The 21,534-nt window shown below is 41.0% G+C and overlaps 1 protein-coding gene across 1 annotated transcript in view; it reads right to left on the bottom strand.

Annotated features, from left to right (window-relative positions):
* Positions 1-21,534, bottom strand: part of MTCL2 (microtubule crosslinking factor 2) — a 131,602-nt gene that overhangs the window by 52,375 nt on the left and 57,693 nt on the right. Inside the window, 1 exon segment of the mRNA XM_020998541.2 lies at positions 5,290-5,352. Coding sequence (XP_020854200.1) covers positions 5,290-5,352 — 63 coding nt within the window.

The raw sequence follows: 21,534 nt of genomic DNA, 5'->3' as shown, positions 1-21,534 counted from the left end.
GGCCCTCAGCTACAGTTTGCACTGTGGCTATTTCTTTGCATTCTTAGTTGTTCCCTCTAAGTTTGTCATCTTATTAAAAGGTAAACTTCTTGAGGTCAAGGCCCCAAGGCTTCTTAGATAAACAGGTAATTTTTTTAGGGACCAAGGGGAAATAGAGTAAGCTAGGTAGTCATTCCATGCCTGGATTCTCTGGGCACCTCTGAAGTTCCCTACGTCCAAACACTGTACCACTCATGACTTGTCTCCCTATTGATTTTAATTTAACAAGCATTTATTTAGCACCTACCATACATAAGCCCAAGTCCTTGATGCTAGGAATCTAAAGACAAAAAAGCTAAAACAATCCTTAGCCTTAAGGAGCTAATAGTCTACTGGGGGAAACAACACACATAGATTATTAAATGTAATGCCTAGCAAAGTCCAAGTCTTCTTTTATCTGCCTCAGGGCACCTAGCATACAGCAGGCACTTAAAATTGATAAATTAATAAGTTCATCCAAGCGGCCTAAAGGTCACGAGCTCCTTCCATTCAGTCATTCATCCTTTCATTCATTCAACTGCTATGTATGTTAAAAAATTCTGTTTATCCCAGAAAAAAAATCTGGAAATATGTGCGTGGGTTGACAGCATAAGAAGCCCAAAGCTTCAGCCAGTGATGACTTTAGGCCTTTCCTCCCCTCCATCTTGCTAAGCATAAGTACTTCAGTCCACCAGAATTTTCTGGAGCACAGAAGGACTGAAGGGTACAGTGAAGGAACACTGGTTTTAGAGTCAGACCACTTGTTTGGATTTGTATCCGGATTTTGCCACTTACTATGTGACCTTAAGGAGTCATTCCTCCTCTCTGGACTTGTTTTCTCTTCTGTAAAAATGAAAGGGTTGGGCTAATTGACCTTCAGATTCCCTTCTAGTTCCAAATCTTTGGAACTCAGGAGGCTTAGGTTCTAGTACCCACTCTTTCACTACCTTACAATATAACCTTGGGTAAGTCTCTCCAGACCTCAGTTTCCTTATCTGTGATATGAAAAGCCTGGCTTGTAATCTCTCAGATTCCTCTCAACTCATCCTCTTTAGGAGTCAACATCTTTATATAACAAGTCCAAGCATCCTGCCTGACATGGACCTCTTCCCATAGTTAGCATTAAGTCCATAGGATCAGAGATGAGGGTTGAAAGGGTCCTTAGAAGTCATCCAACCCAAACCTATCCTTGAGGAATCCCCTACAGGGGATGAGGAAACCAAAGTCCAAAGAGACTAGGTGATTTGTTCCAGGTCGTACAGGTAGTAAGTGGCAGAGCCTGAATCTGAACCCCAGTCCTCTTATTCCAAGTCCAACACTCATTCCACTGAATGTGTTAAGGAGTAGTAGGGGGCTCCCCTCCCCAGCAAGGATGACAGTGGAGGGGGAAAAGAGACTCTTTGATTTGGGGAAAACTAAAGTGGAAAAGGCTTCTTATTTGAAGAGGGGCTAGCTAAGGAGCAGAATTAGTGGAAGGCCATAGAGTAAACATTAGGAAAAGAGAAGATAATTGAAAGGAATCTCAGAGAAACATGTTTTAGGAGATGCTTCCAGACCTTAGAGGGTACCAAGACTGTTTTGAAAGACAAGATCCAAAAGTGAACAGAAGCCTCAAAAGAAAACCTGGTTGGAAGGTGTCAGTCCTGGCCTGCTGTCAGCTCTGGATGTCAGAAATGAGTCAGTCAAAGCCTCAGTCACGTCCTTGATAATTAATTCTGGGCCCCCATATGCCAGTCACAACATGAAGCAGCCTGATAAAAATGAAAAACTTGCTAATGCCTTAGAGCACAGTCTTATCGCTCCCTTTCACTGGTCAGCTTCTATTAAACATTTTTACTTTATATTTTATTCATGGCAACAGCATCTATTGCATTTAAAAAACAGCAATGAATGGGAGAAATTTGGTGTGCCTGTAGGACCTATATCTGCTTATTTATTATACTGAGTCACACTGCATATCTTGTTAATAGAAAAGGCAAAACAAAAATGGCAATCATTCACATACACATGGGCTCCCGGGGCTTCCCAAGGATCCTGAACACACAGGATGGAACCTCTAGACTGCTAATGCCCAAGGTCCCTTCCATCTCAAGATCCTGCTAGTCACCACACAGGCAATTGTGTCCCAGCCAGAGAGATCACGGAACAGTGGTGTTTTATAGGACCGTGGGATCTAGAGCTAAAAGGGTCATGAGGGATCAAGTCCTCCCCCTGCATTTGACTGATGAGGAAAATGAGGCCCACAGAGAAATCAAGAGACGTGAAGAATACCATACCTTGCATGTATAATAACAAAAGCAACTTGTTTCTATAGGGCTTTACGGTAGTACAGTCATTATCTGCATCTTATAGATAATTAACTGAGACTCAGAGAATTTTAATGATTTGTCCATGATTACACAGTTAGTAATTATCGGAGCTAAGGTCTCCTTTCACTAAGTCTGGGACTCTTTCCAATACAACACAGTTTATATATTACTAACATGTATGTGATATGCATGTTAATAATTTATAATATAATAATTTACATTATATAAATGTACATTTGAACAATACCATTTAATACTTCCATATGCCTTTTGACTTTTCAAAGGGCTTCAGTGTCCCCTATCTCATTTAATCCTCACAACAACCATGTGAGATAGACAGGATAGGGGTTTTTGTTGTTGTTCAGTTGTTTCAGTCATGCCTAACTCTTCATGACCCCATTTGGGCAAAGATACTAAAGAGGTTTGCCATTTCCTTCTCTAGCTCATTTTACAGATGAGGAAACTGAGGCAAAGAGTGTTATGTCACTTGCTCAGGGTCACACAGCTAGGAAGTGTCTGAGACCAATTTCAAACTCGGGTCTTCCTGACTCCAGGCCCAATGTTCTATCCACTGAGCTATCTAGTTCCTCCAGGATAAAGATTATTGCCCCCATTTCATTGATAAGGAAACTGAGGCAGGTCATACAAGTCAGTGTCATACATCAATTCAGTGACAGTCAGATCTAGAAACCAGATCTCTTGACAAATCAACAATTACATCTATGTATGCATTCAATGAGCTATAAGAGATGAAAGAATAACTAAGACCTAAGCTTGCCCTAAAGGAACTTAAAATTTCACATAGGCAACAACTTGATTTTTTTATATCAAGTTACAGAGTAGGTATAGAACAAGGAGAGGGTTAGCAGGGTCTCCTGTTCATCTTTCCTCTCCTGTCTGAAAACGTCTTCCATTCAGCTGCCTGCGGCCTAGGACCAGAAATCCCAAGGCTTCCTCCCTTCCCCACCAAACATGACAATGCTGTCTGTTCCCTCTCCTTTTGCTTCCAAATTGAACAGCTGGCCAGGGATTATCCTAGTCATTAAAGGACCACCATGAAGGGAAAAGGCAACTGTTTGTATCTTGTTTGTCTCCCTTGTATGGTACTTACCCAGCTAATCTGACAGCACAATCTAAAACCACTCTTAGTTGCCTTAAATAAACTTGGAGCTTCTTGAGGGCCAGGCCATCAAAATCTTCTACTTCCTTGTGGGTGCCATAATACCTAGCATGTGACCTGGCATGTGCCAGGGCTCAAAAAGTACATGTTGGATGGCTCCTAAGAACGTAGGAGCAGGGGTTTTAGAAATGGATGATCCTCAGAGTTCCATTTAGAGCAGGACTTCTTTACTTGGGGGTCTGTGGGGTCCATGGATAGATTTTAAAGGGACTGTGAACTTGGTTGGGAAAAAAAATTCCATCTTTATTTTCACTAACCTTTGGCTTCTTTTGTAATCTTATATTTATTCTATGCACTTAAGTAAAGTATTCTGAGAAAGGGTTCCCAAGCTTTTACCAGACTGCCCAAGGGGTCCATCTGTGACACACAAAAAGGCTAAGAATCCCTGGTTAGAGCAACCTCCTATTATAGATGAGGGATTTGAAGCAGAGGATGATCTGCCCAAGGTCATATGGGCAGTAATGTGGCAGAGGTAGAAAATGAACCTAGGTCCTCTGCTTCCAAATCCAGTTGTCTTTACATAACAGAATTAGAATTTTTTTTTTTTACAACTGAAAGCTATAAAGCTCACCATCCTTACTTTACAAAAGAGGCTTAGTTTCTGAAAGGGACTGGTCCAAAATCAGAGCTTTTAGTGACAGAGATAGACAACCCAGGTCTCTTAACTCTTAGTTTAGTAATTATTGCTGGACTATGCGTGAATAAATGAATACGTGAACAAACAAATTAATACTGAACACCCATTGCATCTAGAACACTATGATGATTGTTAAGGGAAAATACAAAAAAAAAGTGCAAACAAAAACTCGCAAACCCAACCCACTATACTCCTAACAAAAAAACCCCTTGCTCTTAAATGAGTTTAGTTAGGCTAATGGACCCACAACCAACACGTTCAGCATTTCTATGCTGTGACCAATGGTGCAACTGGGTGAGTACAAGGGGAAAGGAAGTGTACTGGATGCAATATTAGAAGGGATGCAGACAGGCCTGTCTCCAGCTCAGGTCCAACCCCTTCATTGGTATCACCATGATGGTACCCATGAAGAAAGAGAAGGAAAGGAATAAGTATTTATGTGGTGCCTGCTATGTGCCAGCTACCGTGCTAAGCTCTTTCTCTTTATTATCTCATGACCCTCACGACAACCCTGGCAGGTGAGTCTTTTATTATTTACAGTTAAGGAAACTGAGGCAAATAGAAGTCAAGTGACTTGCCCAGGATCACATAGCTGGTAGGTATCTGAGGCTGGATTTTATCTCAGGTCTTCCTGACTCCAGAACCAACTTAGCTGCCTCTAACCATGCTGAGGGAAGGGGTGAAATCTATTATTTCTGTGACATCACCCCTACCCTTTAACAATGACCCTCATACCGTGGGTATTCAACAAATATCTTAAACATATTCCTTTTAAAAGTGAGTTTTAGGGGGCAGCTAGTGCAGTGGAGAGAGTATCAACCTTGGAGTTTCCTAACCAAACCTGAGCTCAAATCTGGCCTCAGACACCATCTAGCTGTGTAACCCTGGGCAAGTCTCTTAATCCTGCTTGCCTCCACAAAAAGGGGGGGGCAGTCTTAATGGGAAAGAGTTACCTTCCTGGGACTTAGTTTCCTAAGCCTTTTTGTGGAATGGGACAGATAAAAACAGTGCATTTGCAACTAAGGAAACACTGACACAAAGAAGGAAAAAAGAGAAAGAGAGAAGCTGACAGTGGACAGAATTTCATAATCACACCTCTGCCATCAGATTTTTAAATCACGCTTTCTTGGACTCTAGATAAATACCTGGACTGATGCCTTTTTTTCTGTTTTTCCAAGTGAACGAGTTCCTCTTTTCTTCAAGGAATGCTGGAAGGAGATAAAAAGGGAACATTGATGAAGCTCTCAGATTGTGAAGTAGTGTTTATAAAATACCCACAGATGGCCAATTCTGGGCAAACATATACAATTGTTACCTCCACCCTCCCGCAGCTCTTGCCTTAAAAAAATCAGATCATGTCAGAGCTAGAGCATTGAATGTCATGGCTAGGAAGGGCCTTAGAACACTGAATGTCTAAGCAGGAAGAGTCCTTGGAGATTCAGTGCAGCATCCTTATTTTACAGACGAGAAAACTGTGGATCACAGAGGAGAAGGATTTGCTCAAAGTCATATAACCACTGACTGGCAGAACCAGGAAGAGAACCTGGGCATCTATCATACCACACTGCCTCTATTCCAGCCAAATTACAGACATGCTAATATACTGAAAAGGCCTTATTCTTTGTGAAGGATTCTTGTTTCTTAGTAGAAGCAGAGGTTAACAGGCTGATCCAAATCTTAGTCTGAAGGGAAGGCGTTTGCAACACTCCAGAAAGTGGAAGGGCTCCCACACCAGTGGAAATAATAATTTTTATACTGTTTAGCCAGAGGTGACTGAAAATTGTGAAGTCTCAGGAGAGTCTCTTAGTCAAGTCTTTTTTCTCTCATCTTTCCTCTTCTGTCGCCTCCACTTTTTTTTTTGTAAAAGAAATTCTTAACTTTTTATTCCTTTGTTTTTCATTATAATCATAATATTATTCTGTAGCACTTTACAGTTTACAAAGCACTTTCGTCATAAGGAATCTTTTGAGGTTGGCAGTGTAAGTATGTATCATCACCTCCTTTTACAGATGCAGAAACTACGACTCAGAAAACTCAAACGACCAGTGGATGGCCATATAGCTAGTAAGCAGCAGAGACAATGCAAATTCATGTCCTTGGACTTCCATCCCAGTACATTCACAGGTACATCCAGGACTGTAATATATACATGATTTTTTCTTCAAATCTATTTCAAAAACCAGTCAGTTACTGGTGTTTGGTGATTAAGGTCTAAGTTAGAATTGGTATAGTACAAAATGAAATAGCTTATATAAAGCACTTTGCAAATTTGAATCCATTATCCCCACCCACACAGTGTAGGTGGCTTATCCTATAATCTTTATTAAAAATAAAAACTCTGTCATCACCCAGCCCTTCCAGACTGACATAGTAACCTATACCCCCTCACACTCAATGAGTCTCTCTTTAAGCTTTACTAAGACTCTCCCGTGTTTGTGGGGAAATCAATGGAAATTGAGGGTGAATTCAGACTTATATGAGGCAATCATGAATTTCACCCAATTGGACTTTAGATGGAGGTAGAAGGAGGTTTGGGAGGAGACAAGCTGTTGAAAGAGTAGGGGTTCAAGACCATTTGAATGAAATGGGATCATTATCAGTGAAACAGTATGAAAGGCACGCTGGGCCAGGAATCAGAAGAGCCCTGGACTCAGACCTTGATCCCAACATTTACTAGCTATATACCTATGGACAAGTCACTTAACTTCTGTAAGCCTCAGTTTCCTCTTCTGTAAAATGAAGACAACGGAATTTATATAGCAAGGTTTACAAAGCAAGTTACTAGCATTATCTTATTTGATCCTCTCAACAACCCTGGGTGATAAGTGTTATTATTCTCCCCCCATTTTATAGATAAGGTAACTGAGACATAAAGAAATTAAGTGACTTGTTCAGGGTCACACAGCTAGGTTCTAAGGCTTGAATTTGAAGTCAGGTCTTTCTGCCTCAAGGTCCAGTGCTCTACTTACTTCCATCACCCTGTAGCCCCAGTAATTCTTCTAGCAACTTCTTTATCGTTTGAGGGAATGATCAGATGGGAAGATGCATGTAAAACACTGGCATACCTCAAAGCAATATATAAATGTCAGTTATTATTGTAAAATCACCGCCCTCCGTCATCACTTTAGCTGCCCCCCGGGGGCATGGTGGTTCAGCCACAAGAGTGAGATGAGGTCATGAAGAGAACTTGGACCCAGGAGACAGAAGGCTTGGGTTTCAGCCCCAGTCTGACTCTTCTCAGCTGTGTGACCTTGAGTAAGTCATTTAACCTTGATGAGGCAGTGACTTGAGTACTCTTGGAATTATCTAGAGTACAGAGAAGTTAAATGACTTCCCCGGGTCACAGAGACAACACTGGCTTAACCCCAGGGGACTGTGGCTGAAGACAGCTCTCAACCCGTGACACCAATCTGCCTGTCACAAGCTACTTTACTACCCTGGACAAATTATTTAATCTTTCTGGGTCTCAGTTTCCACCAAAAATAAAGGGATGGGGATAGCCGATCTCTAAGGTCATTCCAAATCTAAATCCTATGGTTCTGAGGGCCTCAGTTTCCTTACTTAAACAACTTCTATTTGTCATTCAAAGCCCATCAGACTCTGGCCCCTTCCTACCTTTTGCATACACTTTATCTTCCCTTCCCCCCACCCCAATACTCTGCCATGCAGTGATAATGGCTTACCTGCTGTTCTTTGAAGTTGATGCCCCAACTCCTGCCTTCATGCATTTTCACTGCCTGTTCCCCACGCCTAGAATGTTCTCCCCCCTCATCTCCCAGCCTCCTGGCTTCTCTGGCTTCCTTCAAGTCTCAGCTAAAGTTTCTGTAAGAAATCTTTTCCAGTCCTCCTTAATCTTGGTGCCCTCTCTTTAAGAGTACCCCCAATTTATCACCCCTACCTATCTAGGGTGGTTAGGTGGTGCTGTGGATAGAGTACTGGCCCTGTGGTCAGGAAGATGCATCTTCCTGAGTTCAAATCTGACCTGGATCAGTTACTAGCTGTGTGACCCTGGGCAAGTCACTTTACCCTGTTTGCCTCAGTTTCCTCATCTGCAAAATGAGCTAGAGAAGGAAATGGCAAACCACCCCAGTATCTCTGCCAAGAAATGACTGAACAACAACGACATCTGTCTATGCCTTTTTTGTACGCGGTTGTTTGTGTCCCGTCTCTCCTGTTGGATTGTAGGCTCCTTTAGGGCAAGGAATGTTTTTGGGTTATCCTTTTTTGAGTTTTGTTTGTTCATTTGTCTGTTTTGCCTTTTATTGTAGCCCCGGTGCTTAACACTGTGCCTGGCCCAGGTAGGTTCATTTTATTGATTGATTGACAATAGAGATAATAACACTTGAATCGCATAGTTAAAGGGTTGTAGTGAATATTACAAATGAGATGACTGTATGGAAAATGCTTTGCAGATTCTTGAAATCCTATCTGTATATAATCCATTATTCTACTTAAGTCAGGAGAAATAGGTGTTCAGATCTTACCTCGAATACTTATTAGCTGTGAAACACTGGCAATGTAACCTCTCTGAGCTTCAGTTTCCACATCTATAAAATGGGCATAATAATGCCTATAGTATCTACTGTGAGGATACAGTGTAATAATGTACATAAGATCAAGTTTCTGATAAAGTGTAGGGAGCTCTATAAACATCAGTTATTTTTCTGGAATACAAAGAGCTTTCTCTTTATAGAGGCTGCATTAATACTCGCTGTCTGTTTTTAGGGCTGGCTCCAGACCTTATTAAAGGACTGGTCCAGTTTCCTTTGTTTTTGCTGCAGGGCAGGGGACAGGAACTCATATGAGGAGGTGGGGAGGAGGAAGAGGCCTACCTCCTTTCTCCAGGCTGGCAGACATTGTGGCAGTGTGATTCCTAATCCATTTGTAATTGCTGCTGTCAGATGCTAAATGGTACTTTGGGGACTGTGGAAGAGTCAGAAATAAAAGCTGTACCAGCCTGGATTTTTGCCCGGCTCCCCACCCTAACCAGAGCCCACAGAAAGGACTAAGGAGGCTTGGCACCCTGAAGGACATTCTTCACCCACCACCTTTTTCAGAGACTCATTTCCACAAGGTTGGTTTTGTTCTTTGTAAACAGGAGTCCTGCAGGGAAGAATGCTAGTTCTCGGGCTCTAGGGCCAGGGTAACAGCAGGTAGCCAGCCCTCAAGGCAAGAACTACTTCCTGATGGCCTGCTGGGAGCTGGCCCTGTGCTAAGCACTCAGGAGATTTTTGAGAAATAATTTTAAAAAAATCAAAACAACTACAATAGTCGCCAATTGTATGGAGCATTCAGGTTTCAAAGTGCTTTTGTTACAACTGTCATATTAGAGGGAGAATGCAAATATCATCAATCCTATTTTACAGATAAAGACATCAAGGCTCAGAGAGATTATTACATGAATTACCAAAGGTCACCAAATCTCAGAGTTGGAAAAGAACACTGAGGCTCTCTGTGTCAACCCATACCTGAAAAGGCCCCTCTCAAAACATATCCAGCCTGTACTGTAAGACAGCCATCAGGAGTGGAAACACTACTTCCCAATACAGCCCATTTGACTTTTGCACAGCTCTAAATGTTAGGAAGTTTTTCCTTCAGATGAGGCTAAATCTGTCTCTCTCAGCAGTTTCCACTCATTGTCCCTAGTTTTGCTTTTTGGAGACCAGCAAAACAAGTTTCACTCTTTCAAATGACAGCTTTTCAAATACTTGAAGACCACTATCCTATCCTCCCAATGTTTCTCTTCATCAGGCTACCCCTTCCTCAAATTCATCATCATCATCATCATCATCATCATCACTAACATTAATATGGTACTTTAAAAGTGTGCAAAGCACTTTATAGATACCTCATTTTATTCTCCCCAAACCTTGGGAGGTAGTTGCTATTATTATCTCAGAGGAAACTGAGGCAGTCAAGAGTTAGGTGACTTGCTCAAGGTCACCTAGCTAATAAGTATCTCAAGCTGGATTTGAATTCAGGTCTTCCTGACTCCAGGCCCACTGTTCAATCCACTGCACCATATAGCTGCATCATATGGTATAACCTCATTCACCAGCGTGGTTGCTCTCTCCAGCTTATGAATATGCTTCTTTCCATGTGGCATTAAGAACTGAGCATAATATTGCAGACATGGTCTCACTATGCCAGGCTGCAAAGGGACTATCTGCCTAAGCTACCTTGGTCTGGAAGCCATGCCTGTCTTAATGCAGTCTAAGGCCCCCATGGTTTAGTTTTCTTGACTATTACATCCCACTTTTGACTCATACTGAGCTCTGCAGCCCAACCTCCAAAGTCTTTTCAGCTGTTTAGTTATCTAGTCACATCTTCTATATCTTGTGAAACAGATCTTTTTCAACCCAAGTGTAAGGGCTTATTTTTATTCTTATTAAAATTCATTAATTAAAATTAAAATTCATCTTAGTAGAACTGACCCAAAGTGTCCACATCTTGTTGCATCCTAACTCTGCTGTCCAGTATGTTAGCTATCCCTCCTACCTTTCTATCTGCATGTTTAATTAGAATGCTATCCCTATCTTAATCTAAGTCATTGATAAAAATGTTAAACTGCTGAACAGCACAAATCCCTGGGCTGCTTCATTGGAGACTCCCTCCCTAGTTGACAGGGAACCATTAATGACTACTAAACTATTCAAGCAGCTCTGGATCTCCCTAATTACTATCACTTAGCCCATATTCATCTTTTCTGCAAAAAATAGGATGAAAGACTTTTTCAAATGCTTGGTTAAAATTTAAGTAAATTCCATTTACACCATTCCTCGTATCTGCCACTGCAGTTATGCTGTCTAAAAAAGGAAATGACCATAGTCTGGTGTGACCTGTTCTTGATGAAGCCATGCTAGCTTTTTGTGATTGTTGTTTCCTTTTCTCATTGATTACTGACTAACCCTCTAATAATATGTTCTAGAGTTCTGTCAACAATAAACATCAAGCTCACCCTACATTTTTCCCTTTTTGGAGAATTGGTATATTTTCCCTTTTCCATTCTCCAGGGTTTTTTCAAGATCACTAATCAGCAATCCTGACTGTCAGTCCTTTCAGTACCATCAGATGGCCAGGTTCTTCTAGGTCTGGTGACTTAAACTCATCGAAGACCTCTCTCCTAGTTCTTAATATCACCTGACTTATCTTGGTTATCAACTCCCTATTAGACACTGTTTTCTGTCTTTTTTCAGTCTCAAAATCATTCTCTCTCACCTCCAAGTCCAAAAATTGCATGTTTTATTAAAAAACTCAACATTGAGCATCAATATATCCTACTAAGCTTTCTTGGTAACTACTGAATTTAATTAATTTCAATGCATGTTGTTCAGTTGTTTCAGTCATGTCTGACTCGTAGTGACCCCATTTGGAATTTTCTTGGCAAAAATACTGAAATGGTTTGTCATTTCCTTATCCAGCTTATTTTACAGATGAGGAAACTGAGGCAAAGAAGATTAAATGACTTACCTAGGTTCACATAGGTAGTGTTTGAGGCAGGATTTGAACTCAGGTCTTCCTGATGTTAGGCCCAGTGCTCTATCCACTGAATCACCTAGCTGCCAATTTCAATTCATAAAGGAGCTTAATCATCTTTTGAGTCACATCTAAGTCTCATCAGAATTCTTTGTTTGTCCATTCATTCTCGATGACTTCTTATATAGTCACAGATATATTCAGATAACTCACTTTGTTCCTTTGTTGGGATGCTAGTGGATAGAGTGCAGGGTCTTGAAGCAAAAAGACTTGACTTCAAATCTAGCCACAGACATTTGTTAGCTATGTGACCCTGGGCAAATCACTTAACCTCTTTTTACCTCAGTTTCCCCATCTGTAAAATGGAAATGATAATAGCACGACCCTACCTACCAGAGTTGTGAGGATGAAGTGAAATAATAATTGTAAAGCACTTACTACAGTGCTTAGCACATAGTAAGCACTATATAAATGGTAGCTATTATTATTGTTGTTTTTATTCTGGATTTTTTTGTTTTGCATTATTTCATAAAAGTCTTTCCAAATTTCTTTGTATTCTTGTGGCTGTCCCTCTTAAATGTATTCTAGTAGTCCATTATTTTTTCTTTTGGTCTAGGCTTGTGATTTCACTAATGTAGGACACTCCTGGTATGGAAACTTCACTAATGTGGAATGACCATTGTAACTGAAGAGTTTTAGGGAGTAGCCTGGGCCACTGACAAGTTAGTGACTCACCCATTAACTCACAGACTGTGTATTTCTGAGGCCAGACTTGAACTCAGGTCTTACTGAATCGAAGCTGGGCCCACTATCAGCTGCCCCTCATTACAACACATTAACACACAATTTATTTAACTATTCCCCTATGGTGGGGCATTCAGGTTGAATCCATTACTCCTTCCATACTTTGGTAGTTTCTTTTTTTCTCCAAAAATAAAGCTGCTGTTGTTCAGTTGTGTCTGACTCTTTGTGACCCCATGGTCCAGGCTGTCCATGTGGTTTTCTTGGAGAGGATACTGGAGTGGTTTGCCATTTCCTTCTTCAGTGGATTAAGGCAAATAGAGGTTAAGTGACTTCACCAGGGTCACACAACTAGTAAGTGGATTTGAACTCAGGTCTTCCTGACTCTAGGCCCAATGCTCTATCCACTGAGACACCTAGCTGCCTCCAAAATAAAGCTATTGGTTGTAAATATTAATATGGAAACCTCCCTACCCACAACTAGCTAAAATCTAATGAGGTAAGACTAATACACGTGAAGCAATGAAAGAACATAAGACAGTACAGAATCAAGGGCTAGGTTATACAATCATGAAGTTGTCTAATAATGATAACACCTTTCTACTTGGTAAAGTGCTGTCTCCTGAATTTTTACAACATCTATCAGCAAGGCAGACATTATCATCCTCATCTGAAAGAAGAGGAAAGAAACTGAGGCTTAGAGACAGGAAATGCCTTCACCAAGAGTCATACAGATCTAGTTAGGGGTGGAGCCAGCACTAGAATCCAGGTGTCCTGATATCTAGTCCAATATTCCTTCCACCACAAATGAAGCCTGAGTTTAGAAAACTGATCAGTATGGACTGGAGTAGTTGAGGGAGTTTTCAAAGGGAAGGCTGAATATGATGTGGGTCCTCCAGGCTCCATAGAAGCTAGGGGAGTGGAATGAGAGGTGATCCAGCAAAAGGGAAAGCATAAAGGGCAGCTAGGTGGTCCAGTGGATAGGGCACTGGCCCTGGATTCAGGAGGACCTGAGTTCAAATCCGGCCTCAGACACATAATAACACTTACTAGCTGTGTGACCCTGGGCAAGTCACTTAACCCCATTGCCTAGCAAAAAAAAAAGAAAAAAGAAAAGGGAAGGCATGAGCAAAGCCAGGATCCTAAAATGAGTGCTGCATGTGCAGCAAAGAGTTCAGGAAACTTGCCCCGGATTGCAGTTCTGCAAAAGGGAGAACTGGGAAATTCAAAGGAGGGCCTTGAATGCCAGACTGAGAAGTCCGAATGTAATGAGGGAATCCACTTACTAGTTGTGTGACCCTGGTGAAGTCACTTAACCTCTATTTGCCTTAATCCACTGAAGAAGGAAATGGCAAACCACTCCAGTATCCTCGCCAAGAAAACCACATGGACAGCCTGGACCATGGGGACCATGTAAATAGGGAACCACTGGAGGATAGGTGGTAGAGGGGGAAGCTAACTAGGAGTTAGAAGACCAGAATTCCAATTCCAACTTTGACACTCTACCTGTGTGACCTTGAGCAAACAACTCAGCATTAACATCTTTCAGCCTTGGTTTTCTCATCTCTGAAGTGAATAAAATATGTTTATAACTGGAAGGGCCTTAGTGAATATTTAGTTTAATGGAAGTAAAGTGATTTGTCTAAGGCAGGGGTGGGGAACCTTCAGCCTGGAGGTCACATGTGGCCCTCTAGGTCCTCAAGTGCAGCTTTCTGACTGAGTTCAAGTTCTGCAGAACAAATTTGTTCTAGTTGATGGGCCTTAAATCCATCCCCTCACAGCCAGTTAAGCTGTAAGATAGGTCTTCTATCTTGTTCTGTAGAACTTGAACTCAGTGAAAAAGCCACACTTGAGGACCTAGAGGGCCACATGTGGCCCTGAGGCCACTAAGGGTTCCCCACTCCTGGCTAAGGTTACATAGCAAGGTAGTGGCAGAGTCAGGACTAGAACCCCAGTCAATTGAGTCCTTGACTCAGTGGTCTCCTGTCTATATCACACAGGACAACTGATCACACTTGCAGTATCTATCTTAGGGATGTGAGGAAAGCTCTGCAAAATCTTAAAATATTATAAAAATGCTATTTAAGTTTTTACTATTACTATGAAAAAAGTTGGATTTTATAAGAATGATGAATCATTTCTCAGACACTGGTAAGGAAAGACCAAGACAAGTCCATTCGAAGGGAAGACCTTTTCAATGAATGAAGGAGTAAGTTCTAATCCTGACAGTTCTAAGGGGCAAGTATCCTTTGGCAGTTGGGTGACTTGGAATCCTATTAGTAGGAATGATAATGGTTTTCTAGTGGAGTTCATGGGAGTGAGGTTACAAGACAAAATATAGCTAATTTTAAAGACAAGATTTTAAAGACAGAGCTAAAGGAAATAGGTGAAAGATAAGATTCGTTAGGTTTCTGAAGATTCCAAATTTTGGTAAGTGAAACAAATACTAGAGCAGAGGTCCTCAAACTTATTTGGCCTACTGCCCCCTTTTAAAAAAAAATTACTCAGCACCCCTGATAGCTACTTTCTGTAGAACTTGTTTTTTTAAATTTGTATCATTTCAAAAAAATAAAATTTTTTCAAAAAAAGATGCATCTTAAATTAATAATTTATTGTAAATTTGTGGGGTTTTTTCTGCATTGAAATTTTGATGACACGATATTGCATCATGCATAGTATTGTGTTGTAAACAAGTAATTACACGTATATATTCCTGCTGATGCATGCTAGACTTGCCTGACATTGGCAACATGCTTGCCTGCCAATGCTTGCTTGTTAAGACCTGTACTCGGACTTGACCACTGATTGGTTATTACTTGCATTTTGTGTTTATTTGGAAAATAATGTAGTTACTACAACTTTAACTCTGTTACATAACAGATGAAACATGCAGGAATGGTTTTTCAACATTTCCTTATCTTCTCTTCTTTCCTTATAATTCCACTGCCCTCTTACTTTTATTCAACACCTGCCAATTGAACCTAAGACTACTACCGCCCTCCCCTCCACCCCCATCATTCCTAGCGCCCCCAGGGGGCTACTTTGGGAACCTCTTTGAGGAAACTGAGGGAAGTCACAAAAGCCTGATGAATTAGCATGATTTGAGGGAGGTTAAGTGACTATTAACTCCATGATTAAAATCTTTACAACCAAAATTTAAAGTAGCCCCTGGATAGAAGACTCACACAAGTTGACAGGGCAGGACATTTCCTGAAGCTAAAAAGCATACCCAGCTCAAGATGAAGCAGACAGGCAGGCCTGTCTAGACAGTAATTTAATGTAGCTTGAGATATCTGGAACCTGACCTCATGGCCAAGCACTGTGGCATACTGGGAAGAGCTGGATCTGGCACCAGAAGACCTATCTTACTCGTAGCTTAAGTGGCTATAAGGGGATGGACCACTTCCCATACTTAATCTTAAATAGGCTCCACTCTCCCTTGGCCATATGGTCCAGGTCCCAGGAGTTCTGTTCACCCCAGTTTACTGGCCATTCAGATCTCCTTAGACCCCTCCTCCAGTCACCCCAAACTAGATCCCCCCTAGATCCCTCCCACAGTTTTTCCGTATATAAGGTCCATCTTATCACCATTAAGGTGCTTAGATTCTTAAAATCTAGCCACTGCTCAGATTCTTATAATCTAGCCACTGCTCAGATTCTTATAATCTAGCCACTGCTTAGATTCTTAAAATCTAGCCACTTCTCAGATTCTTAAAATCTAGCCACTGTTCAGATTCTTATAATCTAGCCAATAGCTCACTAATGTTCAGACTCCTTAAGAGTCAGCCTAATATGGTAGATCTTTAATAAACCTTCTCTTCGGCTGAAAGAAGGCATGGGTTGCATTCTTTCAGACAGGACCCATGTGTTGTGATCTCGGGGTCCCAGCACCCCTGAACCCTTAAACCTCATCAGATAGAGAGTCAGGGAGACCTGAGTTCAAATCCAGCCTCAGACATTTATTAGTTGTATAACTGGGCAAGTCACATGACCCTATTTGCCTCAGTGTCCTCAACTGTAAAATGAGCTAGAAAAGGAAATGGCAAACTATTCTCGTATCTCTGCCAAGAAAACCCCAAATGGGGTCATAAAAAGTCAGACTTGATTGAAAGGATGGAACAACAAAATACCCTACATAAAGATCACACTCAGGCTATCCCGCCCACCCCTACCCCCAGCAGGATTAGAAATTTCTACTACATTTAAAACAGTAAATTACTAAGACTAAGACTTTGTGAAATCATTAAAATGCCTAGAAGGACTAATCCATTAGCATCCTACTATGAATTAGTTTATCCAGTAAGTTTTGTAAGGAAAATGCAAAGCCTCCCACCTCCCAGGGAAGATGTTCCCTGGTCCCTGGGAGCTTATGTGGGAGGTAAGAAGAGAACCCTTAGAGTAGCTCACCTCAGTAGAGGTGGAAACCCAGAGGAAAGGAGCTAAGAAAGGAGAGGGGGAAGAGTTTGAAAATCTGTTCAGTTTTGAGTGGCAGTTTACTGCAATATCATATTTATTTTGCAAAAATTTGGAAAGAACCATAAATTTGAATCTAGAGGACCTTGGTTGGAATCCCAGTTTTACTACTTCTACTATGTGGATGACCTTGGATAAACTCATTTACCCTCAATGGGCCCCAGTTTCTCCCCTCTATAATTGAAGCTGTTGAAAGAAGATGACCTCTAAAGTCTTTTCCAGCACTAAATCCTCATATGAACACATAAAAGAAAGATTTTTGTGAAGGGACAACTATTGTTCTTTTTTGTTAAAACATAAATATATATATAGATATGCGTATATGTATATATATATTATTGCTTTTAGCAAACTGTAATTAGTTTGAAGTTTATAGTTTTTGGATGATTTTATTCCTTTTGTTTATTTGACTACTGGTAAAGATTTAATAAAAACTTTATTTAAAAGGGAAAAAAAATGTACTGCCCTCAGGCAATATGGTCACAGCACTGCTGCCCCAAACAGGGAGGTGTCAATCACCCTATCCTAGTACACACAGAGAGCCCTGGAAAACCTTGCAAAGGGGCTGTTTCCTGACTACTTCAACCTTTCCGATTTGGGACCAGAACACACACACACACACACACACACACACACACACACACACACACACACACACACACACATACACACACAGCCAGCAAACAGCCCCTGACTTGGTTGGTCCCTCTCCCCTCCCCCCTTCACCAATCTGCTTCCCTGTCACCTGACCCTGCAGCCAGGTCTTTCCTCCTGGGGTGAGATGGAAGAACCATTTCAAAGCTAATACAACTGGAGGGTTGATTCTTTTTGAGGAGGAGGAAGATACTGGAGAGATCAGGAAAACTGGGGTAAGCTTATATTTGGGGTACAGAGGGCTGGGGAGTTAGAAGTGATAGAGATGAAAAGGGAAGGCATAAAGTATTTTAAAAAACTACACAGAAAAACATTCTAGAGGACACAAACTAGTGGGGCATTTTTTTTTACTGTTTTGCTAAACTTAATATATACTTTAAACAAACTGTCCTCGTTTCATATACAATGTTCTATTTTGTTCTTCATTGTACATTAAAATATTTGTATTTGTTGATCATAGTTAAGTTTACACTAAAGATTTTTTTAAAAGAAAAAGTTGGCTGAAGAGTCATTTAAAAATGTATTTTTTATTGATAGATCACAGTCATTTCTGGATATTCTCCACCAACTCCTAACTGAAAACTGTAACAAAAACTGTGAAGCAAAAACAATAGAGGGACCATGTCTGAGAATGCATGCACCTGCTCTGTCCTCAGTTCAACCAATTCTTGGCTGAGAGGAAGGAGATAGGTTTTATTATAGACTAGGGTGTTTTCTACAGGGGCTGAAGAGGACATCTAGATTTTTGGAGAAATAGTATTGACACAGAAAGAGAGATGAGGCCTTCTGGGCTCTTTGGCAAAATTCTTACCCTAATTCCATCTCCTCATTTTACCTTTTGCTAAGTTAGACCAGCAGGTTTATTAGTCCTGCTAAATCCTGGGATCCTATGTATCTTGCTAAATAATTCTTGAGATTACAGATACACTGTATCTCCTGAAAATCTTAACAGGCCAGCCTCCTCTTGGCATGTAAAACTGAATCAATATAGACAATGACTGAAAGTCCTGTATAGGCAATGGGGTATAGAACTCTATCCTGCCATATAGGAAAATAGAAGGGGAAGGGGATAAGAGAAGGGGGGAGAATGATAGAAGGGAGGGTAGATGAGGGGAAGGGGTATTCAGAATGCATGCCATCTGGGGATGGGGGGAAGGGTAAGATGGGGAGAAAATGTGGAACTCAAAATCTTGTGGAAGTGAATGTTGAAAACTAAAAATAAATTTTAAAAAAAGTCCTATATCAATGAGACAGCATCTTTCCTTATTGTCACATACTCCAAATTATAAAGAATTCAGCCTTAGAAGACCAAAAGTTCTCCAGCCTACCTTTCTCCAACATCAGTAATACTCAAGCATTCACTCATTCAATAAGCATTTATTTTTTTTTATAAATTTATTCATTTTTAGTTTTCAACATTCACTTCCACAAGTTTTTGAGTTCCAAATTTTCACCCCATCTCCCCCCTCCCCCCTCCCCCACCCCAAGATGGCATGCATTCTGAATATCCCTTCCCCTAGTCTGTCCTCTCTTCTATCTCTCCCCCCTTCTCTTATCCCCTTCCCCTTCTATTTTCCTGTAGGGCAGGATAGACTTCTGTACCCCATTTCCTGTATTTCTTATTTCCCAGTAGCATGTGAAAACATTTTTTTAAACATATGTTTTTAAAACTTTAGGTTTCAAATTTTCTCTCTTCCTCCCTCCCCACCCACCCTCATTGAAAAGGCAAGCAACTCAATATAGGTTGTACATGTGCAGTTTTGTAAAACACTCCCACAGTAGACATGTTGTGAAAAACTAACTCTATTTCCCTTAATCCTATCCTGCCCTCCCATTTATTCTATTCTTTCTTTTGACCCTGTCCCTCCTCAGAAGTATTTCCTTCTGATTACCCTCTTCCCCAATCTGCCCTCCTCTCTATCATCCCCCTGCTCTCTTGTCCCCTTCTCCCCCTATTTTCCTGTAGGGTAAGGCAGATTTCCATACCCAACTGAATGTGTATGTTATTCCCTTTCAACAAGCATTTATTAAGCACCTACTATGTGCCAGGTGCTATGGTAAGTGCCAGAATCACAAATGGCCCCTACTCTCTCTACCATGCGATCAAGCCACATCCTTTCTAGTTTCCAAATGACAAAGGCCATAGGCATCTGATTAGTTGCAAAGGCATGGGGCTTGGTAGGCGTAAAAAAATTCTTTTTCACTGGCCATGAAAATTGAATCTTGCCCTTCAAAATGGACAAGGAAAACTATACAGATCCCAGCAAAAGGAGGGCTGCTATTAGAGGAATTCTTCAGGAGGTGAGGGTGGTGACATAATGATCACCTGCAAGACCTGCTCCTGATGATGCCATACGGACAATAACCAGCCAGTGCAGTGGGGAGAACACTGGAGATCAGGACCTGGACTTAATCCTTGTCTCTGCCACTTAAAGTTGTGTGGTCTTGGAAAAGTCACACCCCCTATCTTGGCCTCAGTTTCCTTCTCTGAAAAATGAGGAAGTAGAATTTATTAAATGATCTTTAAGGTTACTTCCAGATGTTACATCCTTTCAGACCAAGGGTTTGGAGCATTTTTTGTGTCTCAGATCTTTAAGGAAGGCTAGTGAAGTCTCTGGATCCCTTCTGAGAAGAATGTTTAAACTCACAGGATTACAAAGGAAAAACTATACTGAAATGTAGTTATAAATAAATATATATATATATACACACACACACACACACTAACTATATATGTGTATGTACATATATATGTAGTATGTTTATGTGTATGTACATATACACACATGTGTGTATACATAGTCACATATCTCCAAGTTAAGAGCGTATTTTAGAGGAATAAAAACAAATGTTCTTTGCTGGTTTGGTGCCCATATCTGAACCCTTGAGTATGTCTGTAGTCAGAAGGATAGCAGGGTGATAGGGAAGGTCACATATAAGAGGGCCTCTGATATAGGGTGGAAAATAGCATCTTCTAAGAGCTTTACAGATGTTAAATAAGGATTTCCCATCAACCCACCAGGAGGTGAGGACAGTCATTCAGCATCATTATCCTCCTTTTACAAATGACAGAAGGGGAGGTTAAATGATTTACCCTGGATCAGAGACCAAGCTGGTATTTGAAAATCAATGGCTTTCTGTCTCCTGATCCCTAGTCTGGGCTCTATGGCCATCTCCAAGAAAGAGCAAGGGACCTCCCTCATTTTCTCAGTCAAAGAGACATCTCCATGGTAACCAAATCAGCCAGGGTCCTGGAGTTTCACCTTCTGTTCCACTCCTAGTGACAATATCTCCGTAGCAACCTAATATGATGTCAAAAGGCAGATGATGATAAACCCATATGCGGAATGAGTAGCCTGAGCAAATGAATTGTCAGGGGACCCTTTGTTTCTATAGAAACTGTCTCAAAAAAGAAGAAGAGAAAGGCAACATAAATATTGTCATAATAAGTCTGATATATGATCCATCAAGCCTGGGATTTTAACAGTGGATATCAAGGATCATCTGTAGGAGGAAGGGCAGGGCTGTCCTTAGAATCCATGTGTTCAAGGGTTGGAAAGGACTTCAGAGGTCACCTAAATCCAACCCTTACCCAAAATATGAATCCTTGTGAATTTGGGATAAATTGGTCATACATTTGTGGGAAAACTTCTAGTGATTGTAAGGAACTCACCAAGTGAGCCTATTTGGGGACAGCTCTGGTTGTTACAAAGTTCATTAAGCTAAAGTTCACAATAGGATTTCCTGACAATAGGACTTGCTATGATTTTCCAAAACTTTTCTAGGTTTTCAAACCTAATGGGGATCCTGCTATGTGGGACTTAAGTAATCAGTCATACTCCTTAGCCTGGCATTCAAAGCCTTCCAAAATCTAACTCTCCTGTAGACACCTCAAACTCAGCATGTCCAAGATTGATTCCCTTATCTCTACTCCCTCCTCCAAACTTCCCTGTTTCTTTCTGCTGAAGGCACCAACATCCCCCAGCACCCACATTCATAACCTATGTATTATCAACTCCTTACTCTCCCACTCCACCTAATTTTCT

This window comes from Phascolarctos cinereus, unplaced genomic scaffold (assembly GCF_003287225.1).
Source record: "Phascolarctos cinereus isolate Bilbo 61053 unplaced genomic scaffold, phaCin_HiC Scaffold_2;HRSCAF=192, whole genome shotgun sequence".
Lineage (NCBI taxonomy): Eukaryota > Metazoa > Chordata > Mammalia > Diprotodontia > Phascolarctidae > Phascolarctos > Phascolarctos cinereus.
Note: the sequence above shows the minus strand (reverse complement) of the source record. Positions and strands in the feature narration are given on the sequence as shown.